At 44.7% G+C, this 14,359-nt stretch overlaps 2 protein-coding genes across 31 annotated transcripts in view; one reads left to right on the top strand and one right to left on the bottom strand.

The window, feature by feature from the left end:
• The window catches only part of RNF121 (ring finger protein 121), a 71,065-nt gene extending 62,747 nt beyond the window's left edge, over nucleotides 1–8,318 (bottom strand). Inside the window, exon 1 of one of the 2 annotated variants that reach the window (XM_004051721.5) lies at nucleotides 7,895–8,318. In XM_004051721.5, the coding sequence (XP_004051769.4) occupies nucleotides 7,895–7,957 (63 nt within the window). In that variant the 5' untranslated portion in view covers nucleotides 7,958–8,318. The remainder of the gene's footprint in view (nucleotides 1–7,894) is intronic. The other variant, XM_004051722.5, reaches the window with a different exon arrangement.
• Nucleotides 8,319–8,357: 39 nt separating this feature from the next.
• Nucleotides 8,358–14,359, top strand: part of XNDC1N (XRCC1 N-terminal domain containing 1, N-terminal like) — a 104,124-nt gene continuing 98,122 nt past the window's right edge. For 5 of the 29 annotated variants that reach the window (XM_063693322.1, XM_063693319.1, XM_063693321.1 and 2 more), the window contains exons 1-3: nucleotides 8,519–8,654; nucleotides 10,935–11,106; nucleotides 13,571–13,737. In XM_063693322.1, the coding sequence (XP_063549392.1) occupies nucleotides 13,693–13,737 (45 nt within the window). In that variant the 5' untranslated portion in view covers nucleotides 8,519–8,654; nucleotides 10,935–11,106; nucleotides 13,571–13,692. Of the gene's footprint in view, nucleotides 8,655–9,524; nucleotides 9,765–10,526; nucleotides 10,620–10,934; nucleotides 11,107–13,570; nucleotides 13,738–14,359 lie in introns of all 29 variants that reach the window. The other 24 variants (XM_055356696.2, XM_055356686.1, XM_055356688.2 and 21 more) reach the window with 14 other exon arrangements.

Below are 14,359 nucleotides of genomic sequence, written 5' to 3'. Positions count from 1 at the left end.
CAGATAGTAGGCATGCCAGTCAACCTTTGCAATTTAGTCAACATTCCCTTTATCCTTAACAGAATCCACATCTACAAGCATTCTCATTTACTCAATAAATATATTGATATGGGCTATGTGCCAAGCACTGAGCAAGGCACCGAGGAATGTACAAAGATGAGAAAAATAGTCCCTGCATTCAAAGCATTAAAATATTCCTCTTCATCTTCATCTTTCCTTCCTCTCTCTCCTAACCCCTTTACTGACCGAATGACATCTTAAATTCCTTCTGGAAGTAGATGTGTTATTAAGTCATAATAAAAAAGTGACCTGAAAAAGGCCGGGCGCAGTGGCTCACGCCTGTAATCTCAGCATTTTGGGAGGCCGAGGCGGGTGGATCACAAGGTCAGGAGATCGAGACCATCCTGGTTAAGACGGTGAAACCCAGTCTCTACTAAAAATACAAAAAAAAAAAGTAGCCAGGCGTGGTGGCAGGCACCTGTAGTCCCAGCTACTCGGGAGGCTGAGGCAGGAGAATGGTGTGAACCCAGGAGGCGGAACTTGCAGTGAGCCGAGATGGTGCCACTGCGCTCCAGCCTGGGTGACAGAGCGAGACTCCGTCTCTTAAAAAATAAAAAAGTGACCTGAAAAAAAAGCAAGGGTGAGCTGGGGGTGGCAGGTATTGGAATGGGAATTCAAATGGGAATCTGCCAGGGTATCTGCCAGAGCATGAGGTTTTGACTGAATTCCAAAGTCAAAGGTGATGGAATAAGAGGTTATATGTAAGCCTTTTTGTCTTTTCCTTCCCCATCACCATTTTTAATTCTATCATTCCAATGTTAATTATTAGCACAGATTATTAAGAATAATTATAGGCCAGGCGCAGCAGTTTACGCCTATAATCTCACGCCTATAATCCCAGCACTTTGGGAGGCCAAGGTGGGCGGATCACAAAATCAGGAGATGGAGACCGTCCTGGCTAACACGGTGAAACCCTGTCTCTAATAAAAATACAAAAAAGTAGCTGGGCGTGGTGGCACACACCTGTAGTCCCAGCTACTCAGGAGGCTGAGGCAGGAGAAACGCTTGAACCCAGGAGGCGGAGGCTGCAGTGAGCCAAGGTCACGCCACTGCACTCCAGCCTGGACAACAGAGACACTCCGTCTCAAAATAAAAAAAAAAAAAAAAGAATATTATGTCTTCATTCATTCATTCAGTCATTCACTAGTATTTACTGAGTACCTGATGAGAGTTATAAGAAACATGGCCAAAATAAAACTCTGTGATCCAAGTCTTTCAAAGCTGCAAGAGATCTCAAAGGTCACCTAGTCCAAAGCTATCATTTCACAGATTAAAAACTGAGGTACAGAGGGACTGGAATCTTTCCTGAGTTCACATATTTAAGCATTTACTGAGTCATACTCTATGCCAGGCACAAAGGATATAGTAATGAATAGGCCTTCCTTTCGAGGAGAACACAGTCTGGTGGAAAAGACAAATACCATGACTCCAGTTAAATCACCTCCGGAAAGGAAGACCCAAATGTACATAATGGAAATGTCTCGCATAGAACAGGATGGACAGTATAGAGTACTCATATTGCCCGTTGTGGTTAACAGCACAAGCACTGAAGTAGTCTTGGATTTGAACCCCAGTTCTGTCACTTACCTGGCTATATAACATTTGGCAAGTTACTTAAATTCTCTATGGCTCAGCTTCCACATCTACAGAATGAGATAATAATAATAGTACATATCTTATAAGGTTATGGTATTAAATTAAATAGTGAATCTAAGGGCTGGGCGCAGTGGCTCATGCCTGTAATCCCAACACTTTGGGAGGCCAAGGCGGGCGGATTGCTTGAGTCCAGGAGTTTGAGACCAGTCTGAGCAACATGGTGAAACTCTGTCTCTACAAAAAATTAGCCAGGCATGGTGGTGCACACCTGTGGTCCCAGCTACTTGGCAGGCTGAGGTGGGAGAATCACCTGAGCCTGGAAGGCTGAGGTTGCAGTGAGCAAAGATCACTCTACTGTACTCCAGCCTGAGTGGCAGAGCAAGACTGTCTAAAAAAAAAAAAAAAAAAAAAAAAAGAGAATGCATTTAAAACACTTGGCACAGGACTAGGCACAGAATAAGTAATCTGTATTATTTCACCCTCAGCACTCTTTTCTGCTAAGCCCTGGCCTCAGAATCCTTCTCGACACAGGCTTCTAAGCATCTATGATCAGATGGCTGTCTCTGAGATAAAACAAATCTGCTATTCCTAGTCTAGAATATGAGCCCACTGTTTACTACCCTATGGCTTTTTCCCCACTACACTTGCCACCACTCATTTTACATGCCTAAAAAAAATCCAGAGGTAGTCAGATATCCAAGACTAAACTTTAGTCACATATGCCTTGATCCCTCAGTAAGATATTGGCTTGGACCAAAAATCTCTAGAGAAGAAAATCTCTGGCAACAAGGAACATTTACTAAATGTCTATAGGGAGAGAACCACAGGAGAAAGAACAAACAAACAAACAAAAAACCAGTGATTACTGCTTGAAGAAGCAAGGGATGGGAACTTCCACAGTCTGCCCACTGGGGGTTTACCAACCTAGCTGGGAAGAGGAGACGTAACACTGACTGCCACTTCCTCCTTGATGTACCCACTGCACCCACCCCACTATCACAGCACCTGTGACATATTTTGCATGTACTTACCACTCTTTCTCTACTCATACCAGTCTGTGAACTCTCTGAGGACAATTATCACACTTTATCCATCTTGGTATTATCAGGCACACCAAAGTGCCTGGCACACAGACGTTTCAGAAGTTTGAGGACTAAGTTGAGAAATGAGGGAACAAACTTAAACAGAGAAAACCATAAAAGGCAGGGGGAAAAGGTAGCAGTGTGGATCGGAATAGTCCAAGAAGCCAAGCAAGCTAGAACTTTAAAGGGCAGGTGGAATTTCAAAAGGCAATAAGGGAAAAGAAAGGTATTCTAGGCAGACTGGACAGCACCAACAAAGCCCGGCAGTAATTAGAAACAGTACATAGAGTGCTAGAGCCAGAAAGAGCTAGAGACGATTTCATCCAATAACTCAATTCTCACGGGGATGTCGTAAACATTTAATAAAAAAGCATATACCATTAGGCAGAGGAGCTGGCATATCACAAACATCCAGTAAATGGTAGCTATCATACTATTAATCAAAAACAACAATTATCAAATACTAATTGGGTGCCTACTGTATGCCAGGAACATGCAGAGTGAAGAGAATACAATGGTGAGCAAGATACACTTGGACTCTGCTCTCTCACAAAGCTTACAGTCTAGTGAGGAAGGCAGACAATTGTATAATGCTTGGTGAGGCTGGCCTAGACAAAGTACAAGCGAGCTGAGGGAACATAAAGTGGGGTCACCCAATCAGTGGACTATAACAGAAAAATCCTTGGTTTTCAAAGGGTGGCTTCAAGCACCTTAGGGGTTCTGTTGAATCCATTCAAGGACCACAAGGCTTCAGAGTGAAATTTTGTTTGAATAAAAGGTTTCATGACTAAATAAAGGTTTAAAAACCACCAATCTAGTCCAGTCTTCTCTTTTAACAAGAGCAAAACAGGGCCAAAGAGAGGTAAATTATTCACTTGAGGCAATAATATTAATACCTCAAGTTAGCTGCAGGCTGGGATACCTGCTTTGAACTCTGGCTTGAGTTAGAAACTCCTCACTGATATGCATGATTTCACATCATTTTGGCAGATAAACAGGACTTGGGAGTGGACACATCCAGATTCACAGGCACTAGCCAGGCAATGCCCTGGCTGGCCCTATTGGGTATTGAAGTGCTTTTCTACCTTAATTCCCAAGCTAGCTTTCTGTGCCAAAAGGGTGCATCTAATTCCTCTCAGAGGTTGGTTAGCCTCCCCTTTGAGGAGGAAGTCACTAGCTCCAGGAGTAGATTGGCTTTTGGGCCACCTAACTGGTACCCACATCTTATCCTACTAGCATCTCAAGCATGCTGTACTTTGGCAGGCTGAGAGACAGAACTGAGCTTAGGCAGTCATCATGGCCAGTTTAATACCTGAGCTGAGCTGGCTAGGCCCATCTCTCCTCTCCCTAACTACCAACAGGCTAATCATTCCTCCTGAAAAGGGGTTCAGCAGAATCCACCAGTTATCAGTAAGTTAAAGGACCTGTATGGAAAAACCAATATTCTTTTGGTTAACCCTCATTTTGATCCCCTCAGGGATGACATGCTGCTTTATGTTTTGAAAATGGAAATTTTATACACAAAGAAAAGAGTTTGGGTCTTTAAAATGAAGGGAAACAAACACTCTGGAATCTGGAAACATGGGTTTAAATCTTTGTGACACCACTTGGTAGCCTCAAGACTCTTGGCCTATCTCAAATCCTCTGAACCTCAGCTTCCTCAATCACAAATAGGGAATACTAATAAAACCTTCCTCACAAATGTGAGATTCAAAATGCTCTTTTGAATCACAGCCACTTATCAAATATATGGTATCAATTTTTACATGAGATGATTAAGACTATACAATTTTAAAGTACCCACCCCCTAGAGCACAAATAGTGGAGTAAGAAATGGAACCCAGGTGCTCAGTATAGCATGGGCTAAGCTCCGTACAGCATAGGCAGGCCTGGATCAGAAGCTGTACTTCCCCATTCACAAACTGTGGAATCCTAGGAAAGTTCCTTAGCCTCTCTAGCCTCAGTTTCATTTATAAAATGGGGTTAACTCCATCTAATTCACATGCCTACTGTTAATAATGAATGAGATGATGCAGGTAAAGAGTTTTAAACAGAGGCTGGTGTATGGTAAGAGCTGAATAAATAGTAGCCTTTTCTACTGGTAGCTCTTTTCCTAAACCCTCTTTTCTATTTATCACTCTAAAGGAAGAAGCCATTAGGAAAGCCTAAATTACGTCTCAACTTCTAGAGAAAGTATTAATGAAACCAGACAAAAAAAGAGAAAAGGAATATGAATGAATGCCATTCCAGACTACGTATCATGCTAATGGCATCTAATATTGGAAAACATAGGTATAATATCCTGAATATACACAGCGTGTACCTTCTTTCCAAAGAAGTAGAAAAGTACACCAACTCCATCTTAGCCAGGCTACCCATTACCCAATTATAATCTCGGCTCCACATTAGAGTCTATCAGTAAAACAGAAAGTGCTACACAGGGGGCAATATTAATGCCACATGTAAACCACTGCTCTTTTGTAAACCCAACCTTTTTCAGCTCAAACCGATCTCTATCATAAAGACTTTACTTCCCCTAGCTGACTCAAGTGCTTGATCTCTTGTGCCCCACTGCATTTGTTACATGCCTCCATTACAGCAATTATCTAGTATTATAATACGCTATTTGCATGTCTCTTCACTCGACTGTAAATTGGTAAAGATCCTGTCTTACTCATCTTTGAATTATCAGTGCATAACACACAGTAGACCCCATAATTACATATTAAAGACGGATTTCACCTGGTCTTTCACAAGCTAAGGCTGCAAAGAAACAGCTGGGGAGACATTAGTAGAAACTTGAATACAAACTAAGGTCTGCCAGACCAGACCTCTGTTATTTTTGGAGCTTGAAGGGATGACTGTTCCTGCTTCTCAGAGCTTACTTTCTCAAACATACAACAACAAAAAAGAACCAGTCCACACGGAATTTCCAGACAACAGATTATACCTTTTCTCAGGAAATGAAACAAGTAACAAGGTTCCTGGAATGAATGCTAGTGGTTTCATATAAAGTTAACTCCTATGCATGATACTCTGTAAATTCTATTATACTACTAAACGCTCTTAAGTCCTTCAAGCAATAAAGAAAAGCTAAGAAACAAAAATCAAACATGTCTTAATGAAAATGTTATTTTCTTAGCCGGGTGCGGTGACTCACACCTGTAATCCCAGCACATTTGGGAGGCCAAGACCGGCGGCTCACGTGAGGTCAGGAGTTCCAGGCCAGCCTGACCAATATGAAAAAACCCTGTCTCTACTAAAAATACAAAAAATCAGCCGGGCGTGGTGGTGCATGCCTGTAATCCCAGCTACTCAGGAGGCTGAGGCAGGAGAATTGTTTGAACTCAGAAGGCAGAGGTTGTGGTGAGCTGAGATTGCAATACTGCACTCCAGCCTGGGCAATAAGAGCGAAACTCCATCTCAAATAAAAAAAGAAAATGTTATTTTCTCCTCTGCCAAAACTTCTGCTGTTTATCTCAATGAACCCTGACATATGTAACTACAGCTTTGAGATATACGTAATTGTCTCAAGGGAGAGCCCATGACTAACAAACCTTAAATAAGAACTTCAATACAGTATTTACCCTTTCCAAAGTGTCTTCAAATATATCTCATTGAACCACAGCCAACTGTAATCACAGAAATGTAAAAGCTAGAAGGGGTCTTGGAGGTCATTTCCAAAACCACTCCACATCCAAACACCTGTAGTCTCTAGTGATTGGGAGGTAGAAGACTACAACACTTCTTTAAAAATCCCCCTGCTGTGATCACCTGTCAATTTCGCAGTCCCTTCCTCCCACCTTAATGATCCCAATCAGGTAATCCAACTCCTCCAACTCATCCCACTACCAGGCAACAGTCTTATTGCTTCCCAAGTCCACTTCTCCCTTTCTCTGAACCTCATCTTCAATCATCCCCAATCCTCCCCACTCTTCCCACACCCAACACACAGCAAGGGGCCTCTAAGATTCTGACCCCTCAGAGATCTCACTGGTTCTATCTCTGACAACCAATCCCCTTCCTCCTATTCCTGTGATGTCTTTGTCCATATGCTGGCATGTGCAAGATCACAAACACCACTAGCTATCAATGTCTCCATGGCTTCAGAATCTTTTCACCTGTCTCTGCTTCTCTGCCCTGTCCCTTCATTCCTTTCACACTCAACATCTCCTTCCTCCTAGTGATTCCTTCAAGGACCACTGGTAATTTAATACCCCAGTCTTTAAATGCCTATTAGATAGGTAAAGGGAACACACAATCTCAAGGAGCTCACCTTCAAGGAACTCATAAGTCCAGAAGAAGAGAGAGACACTTATTTATCGTTTAAAACTCAGCAACTCCGGGAAGCCTTCCCTATCCCAAGCTGAAATGTTGCACACTTCTCAGTGCCACCATTATATCTCTAATGCAATGACTAGTCTTCTTGTCTGTCTCCCACCACTAGACTGTGGGCTCTTCAACGGAGGGGCCCCTTGTCTCCCTAGCACCTGGCCCAGAACCCGGAGCAAAAGTCATAATGTTTATTAAGTGAATAAATGCATGAATTCCGGCATACAATCATTTATTCATCCACCTGTTCCTTCATTCGTTGGCCAAAACTTTACTGAGCATGCATTAGATACAAAGTCTTAGAATGTAACGATAAATAAAACAGTTCCAACTTTAAGATAACTCAAAGCTATACTACTAGTGGATTAGCACTCTTTCCCGGTCTGTGTCCCCAACCCCCACCCTAGGCTTAGACAGAGTCCTCTCCCACAGTGGAAGCCCAGCCTTCCCCTGAAGAAATTCACGTCCCTCCAACTCAAACTACCTCTTAGCCCTTCGGTCCTACCCTAAGACACCCAGCTAGTAATCACGAAATCTTAACACCCCCACCCCTCCGACCTCTCTCTCTGTCCTCCATCTTCACCCTTGAGGCTAATGCAAGTCTTCTACTCCCAAGGCCGCCTCGGAGTCCCCAAGTCAGGAGTGCCTCGGAGTCCCCAAGTCAGGAGTGCCTCTGACTTCGCTCTCCACGCAGCCGCCCCCTAGTCAGCTCCTTCCCTCTCAGGATCTTTCCCTTCTCTCCTAAGACCCCCACCTCCCGATACCTCACTGCCCCTCCCCTCAGTCTCAGGTTGAGTCTCTCCTCGTCTCTCAACTCCGCTTACCTCTTCCAGCTCCCGTTCCCCAGCAGCACCACCTCCAACCTCCACCTCCACCACTGCCGCCATCTTCACGGCTCGCCCCCTCACCGCAGTCCCCGCGCGAGCCAGCTGCTTCCGCCGCTCAAGTGCTCCTAGCCAATCGGCGGCTCGGACTCCAGCAGAGGGGGCGGGGCATCAACACAGGCGGAGACTGTCAGGGATCAGGAGGTTATCTACCTGCTGCACGTTTCAGGGTCAAGGAGAGAGGAGTACCGTGCCCTTGCAAGCTTCAGCAAGGGAGCGTCCTTGGAAAATGAGAAATTTGAATCGCATTATTTTCAGTGCAACTATTTAACCAATTCTTCCCTTTGGAGAGCCAAATGGGAGCGTTCCAAAACGGGCAACTTTCGCGACGCTCCCTCAGTCTGGGCTCCAAGAAGCGAGACGTGGGGACTAGGAACTACGTTTCCCAAGCTGCACTGAGGCTGACCCGGAAGTTTAAATTCCGCTCCCTCCACGAAAGAGTTGTAGTGAGTGAAAATAAACATTAAAACACACGCAAATGTATTTTCCTGGCTGCAGCACCTGCCATCTTGCCTCGGTAGGACTCATATTCAAAAACAGCAGCTTCTTGAAGCCCCAGAACGCATTCCTGTGCTACGGAAGACGGAAGAGTAGCTCTCGGGGTCAGAAGGCGAAGGTCAGAAGGCCGAATTGGCGGGAGAATAGGTTTGGTGGTCCGAGATCCGAGGCAACGGTGGCTCCTCGAGGTCCACGGTCCCGGGTGAGGGGCATTGGGATTTGTTGATGGGGAGGGGAGTGGCCGAGAGGGAGGAGGGGTGGCCATCAAGGAAATGAACTGAGCAGCCTGTTCCCGATGAGCTGTGAAAGCAGCGGTGCGGCTTGAGCTCCCGAAACTGAGAGCTGAAGAGCCTTGCGGGACCTCCAGGGCACCCACATTCCGCGTCTTACTTAGGCTGTCATGCCAGTTCACACACCTCGGCACACTTTTCTAACCCACATCCTGCGGCCCCAGCTTCTGCCTTACCCTCCTTTTTATACACCATTCACTGTCCCACCCCTACGTATACCTTCATAACTGATTTTTCAGCAGCCGGTGAACTCGATACCTTGCAAGCCTGTAGCCCCAGCTCACACGCCTCTGGGCGTCCGCCTGGATCTGTCTGGTGAATGGAACTAGGATGGCCTGTGAGCCCACAGAACGTCTAGAAAAGTCAGCTTTACATTGGGACCAACAGAAAATTACAGGGAATTATCTACATCATCCACAGGCATCCCATTTACTTAAAAATAATCATTTTTATTTTGTGACACTTAATACGGAGAATATTGTAAATTGTACAGTATTGTAAATACTGTACACCCATCACCCTAAATTGACTACTGGCATTATGATTTATTTGCTTATTTTTTAAAAGCTAGATAATACAATAAAAGTTAAACTTACCTGTTTTTTCTACTCTCAAGCCTATTACCCTCTCATCCTCTCCAGAAGCAACTATTATGAATTAGAATTAGCTTGTGTTCTCCCAGTCCATTTTTAATAATTATATGTAGCCATGACTATATAGTATTGTATTGTGTTTCATTTTGTTTTTTAATCTGAGTGCTTTTTTTTTTTTCTTTGAAACAGTGTCTCGCTGTGTTACCAAGGCTGGAATGCACTGGTTCAATCTGGGCTCACTGCAGCCTCCGCCTACTGGGTTCAAACGATTCTCATGTCTCAGCCTCCCAAATAGCTGGGACTACGTAAGCGCCACCACGCCTGGGGAAATTTCATATTTTTAGTAGAGATGGGGTCATGGCCATGGTCTCGAACTCCTGACCTCAAGTGATCCACCCACCTCGGCCTCCCAAAGTGCTGGGATTACAGGTGTGAATCACTGTGCCCAGCCTGAGTGATACAGGGTCCGGCTCTTTTGCCCAGGCTGGAGTGCAGTGGCATGATAACTGCTCACTGTAGTCTCATCTCCCAGGCTCAAGCAATTCTCCCACCTCAGCCTTGTGAGTACCTGGGACTATAGGCATGTGCCACCACACCTGGCTAATTTTTAAAAATATTTTGTGGAGATGGGGTCCCACTATGTTGCTGGTCTTGAACTCCTGGGTTCAAGCAATCCTCCTGAGCCTCCGCCTCCCAAAGTGTTGAGATTACAGGTGTGAGCCACTGTACCCAGCCTTTTAGGTATAATTATTTGTCTTTATTTTATTTTATTTTATTTTATTTTATTTTATTTCATTTTTTGAGACAGAATCTCACTTTGTCACCCAGGCTGGAGTGCAGAGGGGTGATCTTGGCTCACTGCAACCTTTGCCTCGCGGGTTCAAGTGATTCTCCTGCCTCAGCCTCCTCAGTAGCTGGGATTACAGGCATGTGCCACCACACCCAGCTAATTTTTGTATTTTGAGTAGAGACAGGGTTTCACCATGTTGGCCAAGCTGGTCTCAAACTCCTGACCTCAAGTGATCCACCCACCTCAACCTCCCAAAATGCTGGGATTACAGGTGTGAGCCACCACGCCCAGCCTAGGTATAATTTTTTAGATACGTTGTGAGGTAGGGATCTACTTTTATTTTTCTTCACATTGTCAACCAATTTCCTGAACATCATTTATTACTTTATTGTTTCTGACAGAATCATGATGCTGCTCTGAAGTGTGGGAGATCATGAACATGACAGAAATCCACATCCTCAAAGAGCTTGGTGCTTAGTGAGAAGGCATACAGGGTAAACAAGTAATTACCAAAAAATTGCAGCAACAGTTTTTGTAAGGGAAGGAGTTCTCAAAGAACTTAATCTTGTGAGAACTACAAGCAGTTTGATTGTCAGGATTGCCAAACCAAGAGTGTTTATTTATTTATGTATTTATTTATTTTTGAGACAGGGTTTCACTGTCTCCCAGGCTGGAGTGTGATGGTGCAATCTCAGCTCACTGCAACCTCTGCCTCCCAAGCTCAAACAATCCTCCTGCCTCAACCTCCTGAGTAGCTTGGACTCCAGGCACACACCACCACATTTGGCTAATTTTTTTTTTTTTTTCAGAGATGGGATTTCGCCATGTTGCCCAGGCTGATCTTGAACTCCTGGGCTGAAGATATCTACCCTCCTCGGCCTCCCAATGTGCTGGGATTACAGGCCTGAGCCACCATGCCTGGCCCGAGTGTTCATTGATGATGAGAGATGGGCTTTTCGCATCAAATCACAAAAATATGCTGTGAGTTTCTTCAAAACAGAGACTATGTCTTTTTTTTTTTTTTTTTTTTGAGACGGAGTCTCGCTCTGTTGCCCAGGCTAGAGTGCAGTGGCGCGATCTCGGCTCATTGCAAGCTCTGCCTCCCAGGTTCACACCATTCTCCTGCCTCAGCCTCCCGAGTAGTTGGGACTACAGGCCCCCGCCACCACGTCCGGCTAATTTTTTGTACTCCTGACCTCGTGATCCGCCCACCTCAGCCTCCCAAAGTGCTGGGATTACAGGCGTGAGCCACTGCGCCTGGCTCAGAGACTATGTCTTGCTTATTTTTATTATTTTTGTATCTCCAAAATCTAGCAGAAGAGGAAAGATTTTTGTGTGCCCAGTGAGTTCCCGTAGTGGGAATAGTGAGCTTTAATTAATCTGAGCCCTAGAGAGGAGACTCAGGACTCATCCTTCATTCTTCTGTCTTTGAAGCCTTAGCCCCATACTGGCTGTGGCCTGTGAGGACTGCTTGATGTTTAGATGGCATTCACTAAGAGTTTGTTACTGCTATTGCTGCAATCTACCCCATTTTGAATGCTTTATGACTGTGAGCCCTTTGGAGCACAATTTTTATGGTCATTTGTTCAACAGACATTTGCAAATCAGGAACTAAATTCTCCCTTTTACATTGGGTACACAGAAATGATTCAGACGTGAAACCTGTCCCCCGAGAGCTTACAATTGGTCAAGGGACAAAGAAGACATATACCCATATAATTGTAATATGAGGCACTCTGTTAAAGGCTAAGTGAGAATTGACAGGTTGGAGCTGTCACCTTGAGCTGTTTAAGCAGAGGAGAGGTGACATTTGAGCACCAAAGATGCATTAGATTTGGTAAATGGGAAAGAGAAAGAACATTCCAAGCAGAGGCAATGGCATGAGCAAAATCGTGGAGAAAAGGGAAAAAAAGTTTTGGTGGGGAGGGTAAGAAAAAGACCATTATGGCCAGGAGTATATCAAGAGTCACGGACTCGTATTTTCAGGAGCCAGATGGGTAGTAAACATGAATAAAATGGACAGGGATAAATATTTGAAGAGATTCCACCTAAAGACACTCAGACAACTTTAAAAACTCCTCTCAGCAAGGAATTGTTGAAGTAAGGTGATGGATGCATAAGTTCATTATACTAATATGTGTGTTTTTGCATATATTTAAAATTTTACATAAAATGTTTGGCAAAACACGAAGTACAAATACCCATGTGAACTTTTTTTTTTTTTTTCTGAGACGGAGTCTCGCTCTGTAGCCCAGGCTAGAGTGCAGTGGCAGTGGCACGATCTCTGCTCACTGCAAGCTCCACCTCCCGGGTTCACGCCATTCTCCTGCCTCAGCCTCCCAAGTAGCTGGGACTACAGGCGCCCACCACCACGCCAGGCTTATATTTTGTATTTTTAATAGAGATGGGGTTTCACCATGTTAGCCAGGATGGTCTCAATCTCCTAACCTCGTGATCTGCCCACCTTGGCCTCCCAAAGTGCTGGGATTACAGGCATAAGCCACCGTGCCTGGTCCAGAACTTTTTTTTTTTAGAGTTAGGGTCTCACTCTGTCACCCAGGCTGGAATGCAGTGGCACCGTCATGGCTCACTGCAGCCTCCAACTCCTGGGCTCAAGTGATCTTCCTGCCTTAGTCTCCTGAGTAGCTAGGACCACAGGCACACGCCACCACACCCAGCTTAGCAAGGGTTTTGCATAAATCAGCAAGTCATTGATGATGTCTAGTAGAGGAATAACTTCAAGAAAAGCTAAATGTAGGAAGATTAATTTTAAGAGAAGAAGAAAAAAAGTTGTGTCATACATTTAGTCAAACATTTGTTGCCTATCCTTACTATGTACTAGGCTCTAGTGATATAAAGGTGTACAATTTAAGGCACAATTCATGCCCTTGAGAACTCACCTATATATAAATCTAACATTAACATCTTAATATATTATTTTGTACTTGCTGCTGTGCTGCCTTCTGGTTGCATTCGAGTAATTTTGTGTTTGTTGGAGCCTCATCAGCTGATCCAAACCTACTCCCTGCCACCACTCCCACCAGGCCCATGTTGGTCATCAGAAATGGACTGACTCGGCCAGGCACAGTGGCTCACGCCTGTAATCCCAACACTTTGGGAGGCCGAGGCGGGCGGATCATGAGGTCAGGAGATCGAGACCATCCTGGCTAACACGGTGAAACTCCATCTCTACTTAAAATACAAAAAATTAGCCGGCGTGGTGGCGGGCACCTGTAGTCCCTGCTACTCGGGAGGCTGAAGCAGGAGAATGGCGTGAACCCAGGAGGAGGAGCTTGCAGTGAGCCAAGATCGCGCCACTGCACTCCAGTCTGGGTGACAGAGCAAGACTCTGTCTCAAAAAAAAAAAACAAATGAACTGACTGCTGCAAGTAACTCCTGTTACCACAGCTATGGCTAGTTTGTTTTCTTCTGTTCTCTTTTTCAGGAGTAATGTGAGGATTCTTGCTTTTCTGGAAGCTAACACATAGTCAGTGCCAAAGTAGTGACAGAAGAAATCTTGGGAGGAAGCATTTTTGTCTTGTACTTGAAACAGCTGCTGGGCCCACCATGGCTCCTGTGAAGATCAGCCATGTGGTATCATTCTCTTCTCAGGTATATTAATCAGCAGGCATGATTTGTTTTCTTAATAACTGAAAGGAATGAAAAAAATAGGAGTCTTGGCTCCACTTTCAGGAAACTCCCAATCTAATAGAAGAGACATTGTGAGTTCAGAGTCTAAGAGAAGAAACAGTTCTTGCCCTCAGGTTGTTCCCACAGGAGTGCAGGAAGCGCAAAAGAAGTCTTCTCAGAAGTTGAAAGTACAGAAAGCAGCACCCTCAGGATTCTGCCCAGTTTGAAGGGCACTGGCAAAGCTGTAAGCCCAGAAACTGCACCAGGATCCTCAGAAGGGGAATTTGATCATTCTATCATTTAGAACAGGGTAGGACACTTGAGGTAATCCCAGACCTGTGAGGTTACCACCACCATCAAGTGTGATCTCAGCCTCCTTCCTAAAAGTTCTACAATATACCAATTAGAGCTAGATCCTAGGCCCTGAGACCAGGCCTGATCTGATGTGGTGATTCTTAGGGACTTCCCACCCTTTCCTCTCCTGTCACTGCTCTATTTATTCCTACTCCACCTCTTTCCCTTCTGTTATCCTGGTCTTTCTCAAGGGGTGCCATTGGCATTTGGGGCCATAAGTCTGTATTTTGTAGCAATATTATTTGCATGA

Source organism: Gorilla gorilla, chromosome 9 (genome assembly GCF_029281585.2).
Source record: "Gorilla gorilla gorilla isolate KB3781 chromosome 9, NHGRI_mGorGor1-v2.1_pri, whole genome shotgun sequence".
NCBI lineage: Eukaryota > Metazoa > Chordata > Mammalia > Primates > Hominidae > Gorilla > Gorilla gorilla.
The sequence above is the reverse complement of the archived record's forward strand: the minus strand, read 5'-3'. Positions and strand labels throughout refer to the sequence as shown.